Here is a 19941-nt window from a genome sequence, read left to right as displayed (position 1 = left end):
GCTAGTGGGTAGAACTAGGAGAATAATTAATAGAGTAATAGTAAAAATTTAAAGAAAAAAAACAACTTGGAAAACTTAAAAATCAAGGCAATGAACAATCATTACTCCAGTTGCAGCTCCCTCCCTATTCCAATCTATTTTCCACTTAGCTGCCAAACTGATTTTCCTAAAGTCAAGGTCTGATCATGTTGTCCCCCTTCTCAATAAACTCTAGTGGTTCCCTATCACCTCCAGGATCCAATATAAAATCTTCTGTTTGGTATTCAAAGCCCTTCATAACCTAACCCTAATTCCCCCCACACACACACCTTTCTTGTCTTCTTACACCATGTTTCTCACCACATAATTTTCTTTTTTTTCTTCCTTCCTTCCTTCCTTCCTTCCTTCCTTCCTTCCTTCCTTCCTTCCTTCCTTCCTTCCTTCCTTCCTTCCTTCCTTCCTTCCTTCCTTCCTTCCTTCCTTTCTTTCTTTCTTTCTTTCTCTTTTTTTTGGGGGGTGGGTAGGGCATTGAAGGCTAAATGACTTGCCCAGGGTCACACAGATAGTAAGTGTCAAGTATCTGAGTCCAAATTGGAACTCAGGTCCTCCTGAATCCAGGGTCAGTGCTTTATCCACTGCACCACCTAGCTACCCCATCACCACTTAATTTTCAATCCAATGACACTGGCCTCTTTGCTTTTCCTTGAATAAGACATTCTATCTCTTGGCTTGGAATTTTCTCTGTTAGAAAAGTCCCCAGGCCTGGAATTCTTTCCTTCATTATCTCTGCTCCCTGGCTTTCTTCAAGTCTCAACTGAAATCTTTCCTTCTACAGGAAGCCTTTCCTAACCCCTCTTAATTTCTATCTAGTACCTTCCCTCCATTACTTATTTCTATTCATCATGTATGTATCAGGTTGGTCTATATTTGTTTACTTATTGTCTCTCTCCCCACGCCCCCCATTAAGTTGTTAGCTTCTTGAGGTCAGAAATTGTTCTTTGCCTCTTTTTATATCCCCATTGTATAACACAGTGCCTGACACATAGCAGGCACTTAATCTATACATATGGACTGACAGATGATAAATGATGAAATTCAACTCCTGGGAGAGTGTCGATAGACTCATTGTACAAAACGAGACTCACATTTTTTGGATGTGGCAAACATCTGGGTTTGTTTTATTTGACTGTGCTTGTTTGTTACTAAACTACACTTCTAGTCTTGTTTTCTTGATTTATATCCTTGCCTTGCTGCCACTCACAGTCCTGGCATGGAGAGTGGTAAAGGCCTATGAGAAATTCTTGTATCTAGATCGCAACGCATGATTTATATTGATTTCTGAGACTCCAGAGTTACTTGTTTATTTTGCTGCCTACACAGAAGTATATGGTTGGGGAGGGGGAAGGGTAAGGTATAGTACAAAGAGTAGTGTAGACCCCATTGGTCTTGAGGTAAGAAAGGCTGGATTCAATTTCTGCATTTGATTCTTATTAGGTAGATAACTGCAAGAATATCCCTTAGTCATCCAGAGTGTGATTAAGGGACTATGAATCACCTTCCTCATCTGAAAAATGCAGAGATCATGATGTGTTCTCCCTTTCTCATGGGGTGTTTAGTAGGAAAGTAATTTGTAAACCACTAAGTGCTACCAAAATATGAGCTATTATTGTAGGAAGACACCTCCACAGATTAACTATGTCTACATGAACATTTCATTTTAAAGTCTGCTATAGTAATTGCGGGACCGCTTAACACAATTCAGCAAACATTCATTAAGCACCTACTATGTGCAAGACAACCTGTCTTTCACATGACACTATGCAATAAAAGAACTACATCCATGGTAACAGAAGTAGTTTTTCTTGCATCCCACATAGTATCTGTATAAAGTAATTGGCTCTAGGTTCCCAGCCTTACAAGACAATAAATAAACTAAACATTTCCAGTTACTCACTTCTTTATGGTGAATGCTTTTGCTTTAATGAGGTGTTCTTGGAACTTTTCCATATACAGTTCCCTTTTACTCTTTTGCTTAATGCTGAGTACACTGCTGCCTTTTTGACTACTGTTCCGAGTACTGGTGCTGCCTAGAAATAAATAAAAAAAAGTATAGAAACATTGTGTGATAAACAGGGTCTACATCAACATCATAGTCATATGAAGTCTGTATGGTGGTATTCAACAACATATAGACTGAGTTAAAAGTGTTTTGGGATGATGTATATAGACATTGCCTTCAAGGATTTTTCCAAAATATCCCAAATGTGGAATAATTCAAAATCTGTGAATTTCCTCCACTTTGAAAAATAATTATATACTACATTTGATTTGTGACTATATAACTTCACTGGCTAGGGTGGTTAACATTTTGTGTCTCAAAAGCTAATGAAACCTATACCATAGGAGCTATGAAGTGTTGACAGACAATCACAACATCAGGAGACTTATGGGGAAACCAGGTTTTTTCAAAAAGAAATGACAGCTCTTAACAAAAGATAAAATAGAGTTGGAAGTACTGAAATGGGAATCAGGAGTTGTCGTTTTTCTAGACTATAGCTGAAACCAACAACAACCTATCTTCATGCTTTTAAAAAAAATGATTAATGACCCAGTCATGTAAGGAGAAGAAGAGATATGAACTTTGTAGAGACATTAGTGCCTGCAAAAAGAATGAGGTATCCAGTATGTTGGAAAGATCTTTAAAATCATAATAGCCCTGTGAGGTAGATATTATTATTACCATTTTACAGATGAGGAAAGAGTGTCTGAGAGATATTAAGTGACTTGCCCAGGTTTATTCAAATAGTAAGTATCTGAGACAGGACTTGCATTCATGCTTTTGACTCCAAGTCCAATGCTCTATACCTTGTTCCACCTCGCTACCTAAATTCTTTTTTTTTTTTTTTTTTTTTTTTTTGGTGAGGCAGTTGGGGTTAAGTGACTTGCCCAGGGCCACACAGCTACTAAGTGTTTAAGTGTCTGAGGATGGATTTGAACTCAGGTCCTCCTGAATCCAGAACTAGTCTGGTGCTCCATCCACTGCGCCACCTAGCTGCCCCCTAAATTCTGTTTTTGTTTTTTTTTTTTGTTTTTTTTTTTGTTTTTTAGTGAGGCAACTGGGGTTAAGTGACTTGCCCAGAGTCACACAGCTAGTAAGTGTTAAGTGTCTGAGGCTGGATTTGAACTCAGGTACTCCTGACTCCAGGGCCAGTGCTCTATCCACTGCGCCTCCTAGCTGCCCCCTGCCCCCTAAATTCTTAGTCTATAAAAATCACACAGGAGAAGAAGGGAGGGTTTGTAATCCTCATCAGCAGAAAGATAATCCCTATTAATGAAATCACAAATATTTCAAAACATCAAAATAAACCATTTTAAGGGTCCTTCTTCCCTTACATTATTGCTGATCTTCCCCTGCATTAATAGTCAGCCTTGGATTACTCCCACCATCTTCTGCCTTTGCTCCTACTCATGTGCTTCTGAATGAAGCTGGAGAAAAATCATGAAAGTCTGCTGATTGAGTCAACTACAAATCTTTGTGACATAATATCAACAGGGTTCTCATTGCAGAAAGGTAATCCTTTTATTCCTTCCTAATGAATTCACTATCTCAATCACCAAACAGCTTTTCCATTTTTATCCCTCCTCAAATATCCCATTGCTTTCCATAAAACCATTGTTGTTGTTCAGTCATGTCTGACTCTTTATGGCCCCATTTAGGGTTTTCTTAGCAAAGATACTGAACTATCTTGCCATTTCTTTCCTCAGTTCAGATGAGAAAACTGAGGCAAACAGGATTAAGTGACTTGCCCAGGGTCACACAGCTAGTAAGTTTCTGAGGCCATATTTTGACTCAGGAAGATATCTCTCCCTGACTCTAGGCCCAGCCATCTTTCCCCTGTGCCACTTGGCTAACACCAAATACCACCACCAACAACAGATGGATTTATTATCTTCCTCACCAAAGCAGCTTTTTCATTTTTATCTGTCACTAAATATCCCATGGCTCTCCATCTCCCTCATCCTTTTGGCTGAGAACCTTGACTCATTATAGTGAAAAAAAAAAGAATGAAGCTCTTTGTCAAGAGCTCCCTTTTCTCTCCTCTTCAACTCATATCATTCAGTTGCCTTCCATCATTTTATGTCTGCCTCACATGAAGAAGTGTGTTGTTTTTTTATTCTCCTTGTGAGGCCACACTTCTCTAAGTACACAAGCAATTCCATTCTATCCTATCTCCTCCACTGGACTGCCCACTCTACATTCCCTACTCTCTTCACTCATCTCTCTCCCTTCCTACTGCTGTTTTCCCTACTCTCTACACAACTGAAACCTTTCCTTCCATTCCTATCTTCTAACACTTACTCACCCCAACTACTCTATGATACAATAACACTGGCTTCCTTGTTGTTCCTCACACACAACAATTCATCTTCCAACTTCAAATATTTTTCTGGCTATTTCCTGGGTCTAGGATTGTCTTCCTCTTCATCTATACCTTCTGGCTTCCCTGGTTTCCTTCAAGTCTTAGCAAAAATTCTACTCACTGGAAGCAACCTTTTCTCATTCACCTTAATGCTAGTAGTGCCTTTCCTTTGATATTTTCTCCAATTTATCTTATCTATATCTTGTTTGTACATAAATTGTCTCCTCTATTAGGCTATGAGACTATAAGAGCAGTTTGTGTGTGTGTATGTGTGTGCCTTTATTTTTATCCTCATATTTAGCACAGTGCCTGTGCTAAGATAACAATTATTTAATAAGTGCTTGTTAGCACAAAATAGGTACAAAATAAATGTTTGATGAATTTTTTTTTGTTTATATTTTTAATTTCATTGGTGGAGAGGACCATGGGTTGTAGAAAGCCTCATCTACCAATGGAGATGACTTATCTATGAATGGAGAGTGTTAAAGAATTGCCTATGGCAAGAAGAAATTCAGTGTCTTGCTCTTGAAAATGTGAAACTTGGGTTCTTACTTGGATTCTTGGCTTGTCAACTCCATATTTCTAATGTTTTTCTAAGAATTAATGAGTCTTTTTGTAAACAATTTTGAACTCCTAGTTCAAAGTACAAAAGACTAAATATACTAATTTTCCATCAATATGCTTAGGTCCACTATTTATACTATTACCTTCACTACATACTATTCACTGGCAGTAAGAAATCCCAAATTCATTTCCAGAAGTAATCTAAAATTTGTTACAGGGTTTTAATGTTCAAATCCAAGTAAATTTCCTACAGAAATTGTGACTATCACTCAGTGCACCTTCAAGAAAATCTCTTTAAGAGTATACCATATGAGGGGCAGCTAGGTTGCACAGTGGATAAAGCACTGGTCCTGGATTCAGGAGTACCAGAGTTCAAATCCAGACTCAGACACTTACTAGCTGTATGACCTTGGGCAAGTCACTTAACTCTCATTGCCTGCCCCCACCCCAAATAAAAAAGAGTATACCGTATGTTACCAATTAGTGGGACAGATACCTCTCTTAGACCTGTTTGAGGAGAAGCTAGATCTGTGGGATAGGTGTGAATTACTGCTGGAGCTCTTCCGTCTGATGGCTGCCTGTTGTTCTGGGAAGTGGACATGGACCGATTCCACTGATGCTGCGAGATTGATAGATTTCAATGAGTCAGAGGAATCTCTTCTTCCATTGTTTAATGAGAGTTCATCATCAGAGTCATCTTTATTGGTTCCTGTGTCAACAGTATCATCTTCATCCCATAAACCATGACACTAGAAAAGCACAGGAAGTAATAAGTCATGTTGGTAGCATGAAGGATAGTTAATAACCCCAAGTGATTAAAAAATAGCAAAAATAAAAACAAACAACACCATTCCCTGGACCTTGTAATGTCAAATGGATTTAATTTGGATTTCTTTAGTTTGTATTTTACACTAAAAAAAACAAACAAAAAATCACTTTACAATGTCCCTAGGAGTAAGAGAGAACAGGAAAGTGATGAACAGGGGAATAGAAAGAAAGCCTAGTTAGGTTAATAGGCTTAAATGAGATCTGGCTTTAATTTCTTAAAGATGTGTTCTGTTTACTTATAGCTTTGGTTATGAAATCAAGTTAATTTATGAATATATCCATTCCCCCTTTCCTAACCAGAAAGCTATCCCTTATAATCAGTCAGAAAAATCTATGAGCATTCATTAGGATCTTACTATATGCCAGGCATTATGCCAAGGACTGGGGATACAAAGGGGAAAAATCAGTTCCTGCCCTCAAGGAGCTTATATTCTACCGAGGAAGATAAAATGAAATAATGAGGTGCAAACAGGGTATATGAAACAGAAATGGGAAGCAATCTGAGAGTGAAAGGCATTGGTGCTGGTGAGATGAGACTCAGGAAATGCCTCTTATACAAGATGGGATTTAAGCTGAGTCTTGAAGGAAGTCAAGAAAACTGAGAGGCAGAAGTGAAGAGAAAGAGCATTTAAGGCATGGGGGAAAGCTAATGCGAAGGGATAGAGATGGTAAAAGGAATGTTGAACCCAAGGAACTTCAAGTGGGCCAGTAGCTTGATCATACACTCCATAGAAGGGAATAAAACATAATAAGGCTGGAAAGATAGTGAGTGATTAGGTTATAAAGAGGTTTCGGTGTCAGAAGAGGACGTTATATTTGATACTGGAGGTAAAAGAGAGGCTCTGGAGCTCACTGAGAAGGGAGGTGGAGCTTGCTCATACCTACATTTTATTTCTTAATTTTTTTTTCATTTTTTATTTTATTTTTTTGCAGGGGAATGAGGGTTAAGTGACTCGCCCATGGTCAAGTGTCTGAGTCTCGATTTGAACTCAGGGCTGGTGCTTTATCCAATGTGCCTCTAGCTGCCCTGCTAATACCTACATTTAATTTAATTTTAATTTTTTTTTTTTTTAGTGAGGCAATTGGGGTTAAGTGACTTGCCCAGGGTCACACAGCTAGTAAGTGTTCAGTGTCTGAGGTCGGATTTGAACTCAGGTACTCCTGACTCCAGGGCCTGTGCTTTATCCACTGTGCCACCTAGCTGCCCCATCATACCTACATTTAAAAAAACATCACCTTGGCAACTGAGTAGAGGATGAGGAGGGACTTAAGGCAGAGAGAGCATTTGGCAGATAATTCAAATGAGAGGAGATGATGCCCTAAACTTGATTGGTAGCTATGTGAGTGGAAAGTAGGTGACATATATGAGAGAAATGAAAGCAGAAATGACAAGATTTGGCAATGGGCTGGGTATATGGCATGATCAAAATGAAGAACTGAGGATGACACTGAAGTTTTGAATATGGATAACTGACAGTTGAACAGAAAGGAGGAGAACCAGGAGAGTGCAATGTCATCAAAAACTTAGAGAAGTGACAGTATACAGAAAGTAAAAGCTATCATCCATCAATGTCAAATGCTGCAGATAGGTCATGAAGGTTTAGGGCTGAGAAAAGGTCATTTGATTTTCTAATAAAGAGATCACTTTAAGGGGGCAGTTTATAACAAAGCTAGGTTGCACAGTGAATAGAGTGCAGGACCTGGAGTCTGGAAGACTCATCTTCCTGAATTCAAATCTAGCCTTAGGCACTTACTAGCTGTGTGACCCTGGACAAGTCACTTAATCCTGTTTGCCTTAGTTTCTACATCTGTAAAATGAGCTGGAGAAGGAAATGGCAGATGATTCTAGGATATTTGCCAAGAAAACCCCAAATGGAGTCAAAAAGAGTTGGACATGACTGAAAAAATGACTGAACAAGAAATTATAACAAAGAAAACAGTAAAAAAAAAACCTAACCAATACATCAATATTCTTCTAGTATATGCATAGTCCCCAAGCTCTTCTAAGAAGTGAAATGATGAAGTTTTTTTCTTTATGGCCATGTTTGGTCATTGAATTCCTTTTTGAGGAGAAAGCTTAACATTTTTAGATAGAGGTAGAGTTCATTATTTAATTATATAGATTTAGAACATAAATATCCATATTTATGTCTATTAATTACATATACACATGTTATGCAGTATATGTGGACATATATATTGAGACCTTTGTGTCTGTAAATGGATAAACAGTGTAATAATATATTTATCATATATTAATAAACCGCTCCAAAAATAGAAAATAGCATGTAAATTAGTTTCTCATGACACTCCTGGGGATTTCTGGCCAAGATAGCCAATTGAAAAGGAGGAAGACTGCCCAATTTCTCCACATTTACTCCAGCAAAGGCTTGAAGTTCACACTATACCAAAAAGCAAATGAGTGATACAAGGAAAAATACAGCAAGTGACATCTTACACACAAGAAATGAACCAAAAAATCAATCAGAAGCCCTGGTTCAAAGGAAACCCCTTCTGCGAGGTGGAAACCAATGTGACCAGAGATATGAAACATGTAACCTACAAAGCTCTTTGTCTGGAAGCCACAAAAGCAGAGTGCTCACCTGAGAAAGCCCTAGGGTAGTCTGGAATGCTCTAGAGTGTGGACTTTGGAAGCATGATGGAGGGCCAACAGACAGTGAGCAGTACAGTACTGCCGAGCATATCATGTCAGCATTCATACTGAGACACCTCAGGTTCAAGGGTTCTGAGGTCCCTAACACTCTCTTCTGAGATTCAGGGTGAGACCAAGCAGAAGAGAATACCAGACTGAAAAGCCCAGTAAGAGGCAGAATGTACCCTGGCATAAAGACCCAATTCAGAAAGTAAATCTGGACAGAAAAGTAAGTAAGAGACATTCACCAGTAGCAAAAATTATTGTAAAACTACCTCTATAGTAACTGCCAGAAAGATGAATTTTTACATGTACCACATGAATATATAAAAGAAATGAAGAGATTAAATTTAAATAAATGCTTGAGGAAAGAATTGGAAGGAGAATAAGTAGCTTAGAAAAGAATATTGAAAGCTTTACTCAAGAAATGGAACTCCTGAAAACTAGAAGAGACAAAATAGATATCAATGACTCTATGAGGCAGCAAGACACATTAAAAGAAAATCAAGGGATTGAAAAAAATGAAGAAAATGTAAATTGATAACCAAAATCACTTACCTTGAAAACATGTCAAAGAGAGATAATTTAAGAATCACTCTGAAAACCATGATTAAAATGAAAAAGCCTGAACACAATATTTTAAGAAATCATACGTGAAAATTTCTCAGATCTACCAGGGTCAGAAGTCAAAGACAAGATAGAAAAGAATCCAACTATCACTTCCTTAAAGGAACTCCAAAAGCAAAATCTCAACAATACCACAGCCCAAACCTATAACTTTCACAGTAAAAAATACTATAAATATCCAGAAAGAAGTAATTCAAGTACAAAGGAATCACAGGATCCTATAAGAACTGGAAACTTCTATCATAAATGAAAGGAGATACTGGAATGCAATATTTCAAAAGGCAAAAGAAATAGACTTACAATCAAGAATAACTTAATCTGCAAAACTAAATATAATCCTATGGGGGGAAAAGGAAAATTATTAGAATAGAGACTTTCAAGTCTTTCTGATGAAGAGATCAGAGCTGAGCAGGAACTTTGAAATAAAAATTCAAGAGTCCACAGAAACTAAGAAATGAAAATTTATCTGAGCAATTGGAAAAAAAAAGTTGTATTATGATGTGGTTCTAATAATCTAACAAGGGAAGAAGAAACAAATGCCCTTTCAGAACTTTAAAGTCTTTAATGAGTTATTTTGCAAATTACATGAGAAAAAAACACAAAAGTACTAGAGATGGATTGGCTCTGCTCTGAGGTTTTGAAAAGGGGAAAGAGAAGGGAAGTTACAAGGAGTATCCTAGTAATAAAGAAAGGAAAGAGAAGGTGTGGGACTTCTTATTTTTCATAACTGGGGTAAGTGAGAAGACTATGCAAACATGGAGGAAGAAAGAGGTGGGGAGAGTGGCATCAGATTAATCTTATCTTAAATAGACATAAAGGTTGAAGAGACACACACACACACACACACACACACACATACACACACACACAGTTTGGTACAGAAATATACCAAGTGGAAATTGGGGGAGGAGAGGTTAAGAGGTAAAATAATACTGGGTGAAGAAGTCACAAGCAAAGTCATTTCCTGATCCTAAAATGGGGATTAAACTGGTAGTGGGAGAAAGGGAAAAAATTAGAATCTAAGAGGGTGTCTTAGATTGCATCTTAGACAGCTAGGGAATGGTTGAACAAGTTGTGTTATATGAATATAATGGAATATTATTCTACCATAAGAAATGACAGAAGAGATGGTTTCATATGAGTGGGATCTAGACCTATGATTTCATCACTATAGGGAACTCCCTGTTAGAAACCACCATTAAATAATTCAGATTGGAAATTTCTGAAAATCTATGGTCTTAGAAGGTTTCCTTGGTCATGGGGGGAGGGTATCAAGTAAATTTTTTAGGGTCAGAGTGTATAAGAAGGGACATGAACAAAGGTATTATTGACTCTAAGGCTACTCTCTAACTACCATGCCATACTGGCTGCTAGATTATTTTTCCTAGAATACTAATTACATCATATCAATTTCTTGCTTAAGAACCTGTGATAGGTCTCAATTGTCTATAACATCTAATTTAAAGTCTTCTTGACAATTAAAGTCTATTAAATATGGCCACATCCTACCCATCTTCCACTACTCTCCAACACACCTCCCTTGTTCTAGGCAAGGAAGTCTCCTTCCTGTACCCCATATTCCAAAAAAATTTTGAAAATGGAGATATATACAAATGAATATAATACAATTCAGAACAAGAACAAGTTTAGAGTCCATACATTTCATGGTCATTCTTGTTTCCATTGACCTTTGACCATGCTGTTTTCCTGGAATAAGTCCCCTCCCAACTCTTCTTTGTTTATGCAAGCCTCACTCATATTTCATTACTTAGCTTAAGTTCCACCTCCTCCATGAAACTTTCTTGGATTTCTCTAGCCCACAGTGAGCTATCTCTCCTGTGAACTTAATTTGCATTTATAAATCTATTTCTTACAACTAAACACTTGCTTATATTACCTTGTATTCTCTAATTTTTTTTTCAATTTGGTAGTTATTCTTTCTCTAGAGCCTTGTAAATTTCCCAGGGGCAGACACTATGTCTTTTTTGCTTCTCATATCTCCTTCTGCACCTGGCATTAATGGGAATATGCCCATTCTTCAGGAAGGATGAGTTGATTGGATGTTTGTAATACCTTTAAAATTGATCGGTGGAAGAAAAGAGCCAGGAGCTGAATAAGATCATAAAGAACATAACCCTCTTTTTTCTCCACTCCAATGATGTTTGGTGGATGATATGGCTTGTCTTTGTTTATCTCCAGATTCTTGTTCCAGGGAAAGAAACCAAATTGGAAGAAATATTTGATGACAATGGCCACCTATGTGGAAATGGTAAAATAGAAGTGAAAGGTATAGTCTTGAAATTTCATAATTTCAATGGAAATTATTCTCTTATAGCTTTGATTGTAGTAGTTATTAGAATGGTGTAAGATAAAAACATTAACATTTTTACAAGTTATTCATTTAAGGGTAGTGTGGCATAGTGGTTCCCAGGCTAGTCTTGGTTTCAGGAAGACCTGGATTCAAGTTCTGACTCTTACACAAAACAGCTTTGTGACAATGGGGAATTCACTTAATCTCTCAGGTCCTCCAGTTTCTTAAGGTTGTAAATTATAAAGGAACTGTTAATATGAATCAGTGCAATGTTTCCATGCCAGTAGCTCCCTAAACCAGGTGAAGTTATACGTCTCTCCCCCTCCCCTAACTTTACAGCAAGAATAATGTTTTATTCAGACAAATGATTCCCTAATGAATAGCCATGGTAGGTTGGTCACAGTATCATATGATGCCTGCCACTTCTTTTGATTATTCATTTTTAACTCACTTTCCTCCCTCCTTCCATTCCTTCCTTCCTTCCTTCCTCCCTCCCTCCCTTTTCCCCTTCCTTCCTTCCTTCTTTCTTTTTTCATCAGATCCATTTATATAACTTAGACTGACATTGCCACAATGCCACAATAATTGAATGTCCCATAACAGTAATTATCTAGTTTTGAGAGTCAAGGAACATTTATTTTTGTACTTTTGTTATATCTGTTAGTTCAGTTCATTTACTATCATTTGTGTGCAGATTTGGGGGCTTATAGTTCACTAAAGCTTCACTTTTGCTATGGTCTCCTTCTTCAAGCTACCTTTTGCAACTTAAAAGTGGAAAAACCTAAGCAAATTGATTTTTCTGCTTTGCCTCTCCATTTATAAAAGATCCAGAACAGAACTAAGAGAACAACATTGTGTGATGATCATCTGTGATAGATTTAGATCTCAGCAATACAATGATCCAAGATAATGCTAAAAGACTCATGATGGAAAAACTATGTAGTCTGAATGAAAATTGAAGCATACTATTTTCACTTTTGTTTTTGCTCTTTTGTTTTTATTGTTGTTTCTTCTTTATTGTGTTTTTTCTTCTGTTCTAATTCTTCTCTTACAACATGACTAATGTGGAAATATGTTTAACATGAATGTAATGTGTAACCTATATCAGATTGCTTGCTGGCTTCAGGAGGTGGGAGGGAAGGAAGGGTGGGAGAAAAATTTGCAACTCAAAATCTTACAAAAATAGATGTTGAAAACTATCTTTACATGTAATTACAAAAAAATAAAGAAGGAATTTGCCAAAAAAAATATCTAGAAGAAGAGAAAGTCAAAATTAATTTAAAATTAGCTTTGGGGCAAGCTAAAAATTCAGCTTATCCATATCTTACTCATTTTTGGATATTTAAGAGTCCATTCTTTTATATTAAGCCTGGGTATTGTCTTAGTTCTTCTTCTTATCTGAAATATATGTGATAGTTCATTACCTTCAATTGAACAATGTTAAGAAACCTGTTTTAACTTTGATGTTGAATTATTGAAAAAAAAACAAAATAAAAACTTTCTGAAGCAATAGTTGAGATCAATTCAGCAAATATTGATGAAACAGTTGCTATATGCAAGGTAGAATGCTAGATCCTGGGGCCACAAAGATGAAAATCAATGATATAGTTTGTCCACTCAAGGAATTCAGAGTTTAGTAGGTAGAAGAGGTGCTTACAAAAATAACTAATATAATCTAGAATTGAATTAAATGCCTAGAACGGGCATTTAATCACTGCTGTGAGAAATTTGGTGAGGTAGAGATTACTGCTAATTGGGTAGAGAGGTGATAAAGGAAGTCTTCAAGGAGGAGATTGTACCTGAGGTGTTGGAGAGGGATCCCCATACATGGAAATCTTAGGAGAGTCTTCCAAATATAAGTGATGGCACATAGGAAAAATCTAGTCCTATCTTAGGCATGAACATTGTAATTTAAGTAGCAAAAAAAGATCATTAAAATACTTCAGACTTTTTGATTTGAAAAAAAAAATTTACTCTTATGCCCACCATAAAAATTAGCATTGGAAAAAAATTAGCATTGGTCCATCTATCCAGAACTCCAAAGAATCAGGAAGGACCCAGCAATAATCAGACAAAAAGATTAAAGGAATCTGTAAATGTCATAATGTCTTATTTCCATTACTTTTCATTTAGTTTTCATGGGAATCTGAGACTTTGAGTATTTGGTAAATTAGATCAGGCCTGAAAGATTTGGTCTATCTGGTTTGCTAGAGGTTGTCTTTTTGCTTTATGTATAATGGATGAAGCTGTCTTTAGGGCTCTCATTTATAAGGCTCTAAGAGATGAAATCTCTTTCCCTGATTCATATCTAGTGAATACCAAGTCAGGGACTTGGACTTAGATTTCTTTTCTCTAGGTGCACTTACAAGTCCATCATGCTAACAACAACAACAACAACAACAACAACAACAACAACAACAACAACAACAACAAAAAGAACTGATTTTTAGTATGGGTATTTTTACTGTACTGAAATGTGAATGGTAGAATTTCTCATCATAGAACTGATGAATCATAAAACTAACAGAATTTGTTTTTTGAAATTTTGGTTTGCAAGAACTCTCAATCTTCCAGCAACAAACATAGTCCCAAATTCATGAGTTCTGTGGGTGAAACTACTTTTCTTGGTGCTGAATTAAGTACCCTTAGGTTCTACCCCTGTGGATCAGTCCAGAGCAGTGGTTCTCAGACTTCTTGGTGTCAAGACCCCTTTATACTTTTAAAAATTACTGAGGGGGCAGCTAGGTAGCACAGTGGATAGAGTACTGGCCCTGGAGTCAGGAGTACCTGAGTTCAAATCCGGCCTCAGACACTTAACATTTACTAGCTGTGTGACCCTGGGCAAGTCACTTAACCCCAATTGCCTCACTAAAAAAAAAAATTACTGAGGACCCTCCAAAGAGCTTTTGTTTTTGTGTGTTATATAATTTGATACTTATATTAGAAACTAAAACAGAATGATTATGAAAATGTATTTGACTTTGTAGATCCCCTGAAAGGATCTTGGTGATTCCCAGGGGTTCTTGTACAACACTTTGAGAACAACTTGTCTCGAGTCTGTTGGAAAAGGAGTTTCAAGTTGGTTCCCAGGGATCACTGACATTTTTTTTTTTTTTTTGTCAGGGACTAGTCCGATCACCAGGTCTATTTCTGGGCCAGGGCTAAACACCGAGTTAGGGTCTCCAGGGAACCTAACTTCCTACTTCCTCAGATCTTTAACTGGAAGTCAGCAAAGTATAGGAGAAAGAGTCCTTGATTAGGAATCATGAGCTAATTGTTGTAGTACCAGCTTTGCTACTTATGAATTATGACATCTTGTCCAAATCACTTCATTTTCCTAGGTCTAAGTTTTATCATCTATAAAATTAGAGAGTTGGACCAGATGATGTCTAAAGACCTTTCCTGGACTAATGATCTATGAATGTCTATGAATGTTTCAATTTTTTAAACTTAGTTTTATTGTAACACATCTGTCCTTTATCCTGAAGAACATCTGCACACATATTTACTTTATATACAACTTTTCAGGAACTCACTAATACATAAAACAAAATTGAGCTATAAGTAGTATAATATGGGTACTACATGATGAATTTACATACCTCTGTATAGACAATGGCTGTCATCCAGAAACGTCTACTGGGCCTAGGCACTGACAGCATGGCCCAGAGGAAGATAAGGATAGGAAGCACAAGGGTAATCATGGAGGCTGAGATCATGTGATTGAGGATAATCACAAAATAACACACCATTTCTGAGCGGGCCACTAAAGTGTTGTAGAGAGCATAAAACAGGAGCAAGAATCGAGGTTGGTCAACATAAAATTTTTCTGACTCTTCTAGCTCTTCATCACGAAACATCCTGTGAAAGAAATAACCGCCAAAATTATAATTTTTAATAAAATGTAACTTTCGTTTTAACATGCTTATGTTGTCTCAGATGTTTCTAATTTGTGCTGGGCAGTTAGCTACAAATCCTCTTGGAATTCAGTATTTCAACAAATCTGTGAAAGGAGAAAGGTCAAGATAATGAACTTATTAAAGACTCAGTTTGATCTTGTTTACTCTGAACTAATTCCTGTTTTTCTTATTTTTTCTTTCTTTCTTTCTTTCTTTAACTACTAACCTTCTTCAATGTGCTTTTCCTCATTCCCTGTGTTCTTGGTTCTGCCCCACCCTATTCTCATTTATTTTGTTTACATTCTTTTCTTACTTGTGTATATCCACCCTCCCCCAAGTAGAATATTAACTTCTTGAGGTAAAGGATTGTCTCAATTTTTTATTTGTCTTCCCAATGTCTAGTTCAGTGCTTGGGTGATAGTAGACATCTATTAAATGTTAGTTGATTTAGACCACATTTGGCAGTGTGGTTTATTGGACTGAGAAGCAATCTTGGAGTCAAGAAAACTAGGATTCAAGGTCTCTTCTGACACATATTGGCTGTGTGACCTTAGATAGGTCAATTATCACTCTAAGATCATAAATTGCAGAGCAGTTTCTGATTCACATTGGTAGAGGGAGATTCCTCATTAGGAAATAAATGAAATAAAATTAGTAAATAAATGAAGTCATGGATTCTGAGGGAAAAAAAACCCTACCCCTATAGTTGTGGCAACATAATTTGATGTTCCTAATTAGAATAAGTTATAGGGCTGCTTTAAGAGGAATTTGTGGAATTCTGAGTCATATTTTTTCTACCTATCTTACATTCAAAGTGGCTAAGAAAAATCATCTGACAGCACAAAAATCAAGTTTTGCTGAAATTTTTTCTCCAAGATGATAGAACAATAATTCTGAAGAGAATGTTATCCTAAATTTCATAAAAATCCTTAATTTATTTTTAGGCACAGACTTCCAAAGCCTGCTCTTTGAGTGAGTGGCATTCTATAGTTGTATCTATACAACACAAAGCATTCGGATTAAAAGTAAAAAAAAAATTAAAAAACCCAAAACAAACAAAAATTCATCCCAAAACTCAGTTGATCATCAGGATGTTTTGTCTGAATAACAGAATACTGACTGAGTTGTTCACTTTTCTTTTGGATATCTGGCCTTGAAAAAAAAACATTTCAGGCTCAATCCAAAATCATCTTGTTTTGAGTACTAGTCCAAGATCATGTCAAATTACACTGGTTTTTTTTTTTTTTTTGCCTATTTTGAATTTTATTTCCAAATCACATGTAAAAACAAATTTTGACATCAATTTTTAAAAAACTTTGTGTTCCAACTTTTCTTCCTCCCTCTCTTCCCACCCCACCCCCAAGAATTCAAGTGATTAAATATAAATTTTACATGAGAAAACATCTCCACATTAGACAATGGTCTTCTAAAGAAGTTTTGGAAGCCCTATGAGACAACCTGCTGAAAATAAAGCTGTACTTGGATGGAAATTAATTACTTTTATTACTGTATATTCCTTGAATAACTGTTGCATGCAAAACAAGGACAAACTGGATATTTTTCTAGTAAAAATAGTCTGGAAGGCAAAATCCTAGCACTGACATTTCCTGTTCTCTATTTGGAGAAGCAGGGCTTGGGAAAATTGTTCCTATATCTAACTATTAGGATTTCCCCTGTGGTGGTGATGAGAAAGGGAGGCCAGGTTAGAGAATGAAGTTGTTGTAAAGTATCCAAAAATGATGTTTTATATGTTTCTGAGTTCTTACTTGTTTAAAAGAAGCTCACTGGCTGTCAGCTCATGTGTCAAAGGTAACGGGATGCTTATCTCCGACTTATCTGTCCGACTGTCATCTGGACTCACTACCATGTGGTTCTTGCCATCAGAGTCATCGTGGGAGCCAAAGGAGAGGTGTTCAAAGCTCACTGCTTTGCTATAGGAAGGTGGGGCCTCTACATCGCCATCCACAGTATCCATTGTATCCATGGTATCCATGGTATCCATGGTGGAATAGCGTGGCAACTCAGCATCTGAGGTAAGATCCACCTCCACTGAGTCCTCATCATACTCATCATCTTCTTCATCTTTTAGCTCAGGCAGGGGGCCCACTACTTCTTCTTCTTGCTCTGCTTCTACTTCCTCAATAGTTTCAGTTGTCCCCTGGCGAGAATATAGCATAGTACACTGGGTGGGCTCACTGTTAGGAAGAAGAGAGGGTGCAAAAAATACTTTGGATTAACATGATGATTGATTACAAAAGTCTACTGATCTGAAGAGAAAATACTAAAACACTTTTTTTAAATGGCAAGGCACTTTGCTAAATATGTATTACCCTATTTCCTTTACTCCTTCATCTCCTGGTAAGCCCTGTATGGTCGAAAATTCGCACAGCAGTACTGTCTCCCAAATGCAAAAGTTAATGAGTGAGTGCAGTTCATGCAAAATAAGCATCATTTTGTTAATGAAGAATTTGAATTATCCTATGATTCCTAGAGAGTGACACTGACTTCCAGATCAAGTCATAATTTGCCCCATATATTTATTTTGAGACACACAGCTTACAGAAACCAGGGACCTTGCCTGTCCCAATTAGAAGCTTTTGACTGATTGACACTCTGATATGCATCTGATATAATGATCCCATATAGATCCATATGGAAATGATTATCATGAAGTCATACTATGATTCAGACTGAAAGAAATGATGGAATGTGCATTTTCCTTATCATCAAATTACTCTACGATTCCTTTATTTCTTTACCCAGGTGCTCAGTCTCTCTCTCTCTCTCTCTCTCTCTGCATATACATACACACATATATTTATATCTGTATATATGTATCTATATTTATATAATACATCCATCCATATATATGTATGTATATAATCTTCACCTGGATTTGATGTATATTTTTATGCATTTACCAATCTATAGAATTATAGAATTATTAGAGTGGAAAAGGGAAATTAGGGTCTTGTAATCCTCATTTCAACAGAATCTCTCTAGTGGTCATTCCAACCCTAAAGATCTCTAGTGATAGGAAATACTTTATTACCTGGAAAAGGCCATTCTACTTTTGGATAGTTCTATGTGGTGGAAAGATTTTCTTCTGAAGTTGAAATCTGTCCCAGTTTCTCTGTCATTTCCACCCATTTCTCCTTGTCTTGTCCTCGGGGTTCACACAGAACAAGCCCAATCTCTCTTGTACATGAAGGGGCCTTTCAAGGACTTGAAGCTAGCTAGCATGTGTTCACTGAGTTTTCTCTTGTATAACTTGATTTTAGTTCCCCCATCACATTGGTTGTCCTTGCCCATACACACTCTACCTTGATAATTTATTCTCTAAAATATGGCACTGATATTTCCATTTGGTTTCTGTGCCTTGTAAAATTGCATTTCCTTCTGACTTGCCCTTTAGTGATCCACTGGACTCTCTTCTCTGCCATCTCCCTCATTAACACTGAAACTATTTCCTTCTTTCTTTGCCCGATTCATTCTATTTTAGATGTTCGCTCCTACCCTTCCTTATCTGTGGCACTTTTCTACTTCTCTTCTCTTCTAGCTCCCATCTCTACTCTAAGTTTCTTTTGGTCCATGTTTTTATGTCCTGCCTATGGCTGCACAGTGGGTCGATAGAGTTCTGGGCCTGGAGTTAGGAAGGCCTGTATTTCAATCTGGCCTCAGACACTCATTACCTGTGTGACCCTGGACAAGTCACTTAACCTCTATCTACCTCAGTTTCTTCCTCTGTAAAATGGAGATAATAATAGTGCCTACCTCCCAGAGTTGTTGTGATGACTAAATAAGATAAATATTTGTAAAGTGCTTTACAAATCATAAACACTGACACAAATGCCAGTTATTATTTTCTTTTGTCTTTTTCTTGAACTTCCCTCCTAGGCCCAAGGTTGTAAATTATTGTTGTTTGTCCTTCATTCTCAAAAGAGGACTATGACATTTGGGTGATTTCATGACTTGCAATGAATTGGATTTAAGTGAGGGAGGGGTATGAAAGGTCACCAACTTCACTCTCTCCTCCAGAACCATCTGGATCCAGTGATATAAATATATATATATATATATACATATATATATGTGTATATATATATATATATATGTATATATATATGTATGTATGTATGTATCAGCATGACTGGAGATGACCCCTGTATGTTTAAGGCAATAGGGGTTAAGTGACTTGCCAAAGGTCACACAGCTAGTAAGTTTCTGAGGTGAGATTTGAACTCAGGTCCTCCCAACTTCAAGGCCAGTGTTCTATTAATTGTGCCACCTAGCTGCCCAGGGTAGGCTAGTTATAGATACAACATTTACATGGACATATTAAAATAAATATGCTATGATATTATAATAAGTGGTATTCTCATTTAGTGTCCTTCTTCTTCCTCTTTTCTTTTAAAGAAAGGAGAAAAGATGCCCCGAGAATTTGAGTTTTGATGGATGCTAAAATGAAAATTGTTAGACCTCTTAATGTATCTGGGAATCTGACTTCTACACCTAGGACCTGGGCCTATCATAGGACCTCCTGAGATCACACTGGCCTGTCTTTTAATTTAAAAAATGATGAAGACTTGGGTGAGACAAGGGTTTCCACCATGGATTTCAGCATCTTTGTGGGTTCTGGTCCTGGTCTCAGTTATATGG

General features: G+C 37.0%; 1 protein-coding gene across 1 annotated transcript in view; it reads right to left on the bottom strand.

Annotated features, from left to right (window-relative positions):
* PIEZO2 (piezo type mechanosensitive ion channel component 2) overlaps window positions 1–19941 on the bottom strand; it is a 563847-nt gene that overhangs the window by 34177 nt on the left and 509729 nt on the right. Inside the window, 5 exon segments of the mRNA XM_043975076.1 lie at window positions 1934–2066; window positions 5461–5713; window positions 11146–11328; window positions 14986–15244; window positions 17049–17477. Of these exon segments, the coding sequence (XP_043831011.1) occupies window positions 1934–2066; window positions 5461–5713; window positions 11146–11328; window positions 14986–15244; window positions 17049–17477 (1257 nt within the window).

The sequence above is a fragment of the Dromiciops gliroides genome, chromosome 1, assembly GCF_019393635.1.
Source record: "Dromiciops gliroides isolate mDroGli1 chromosome 1, mDroGli1.pri, whole genome shotgun sequence".
Lineage (NCBI taxonomy): Eukaryota > Metazoa > Chordata > Mammalia > Microbiotheria > Microbiotheriidae > Dromiciops > Dromiciops gliroides.
The sequence above is the reverse complement of the archived record's forward strand: the minus strand, read 5'-3'. Positions and strand labels throughout refer to the sequence as shown.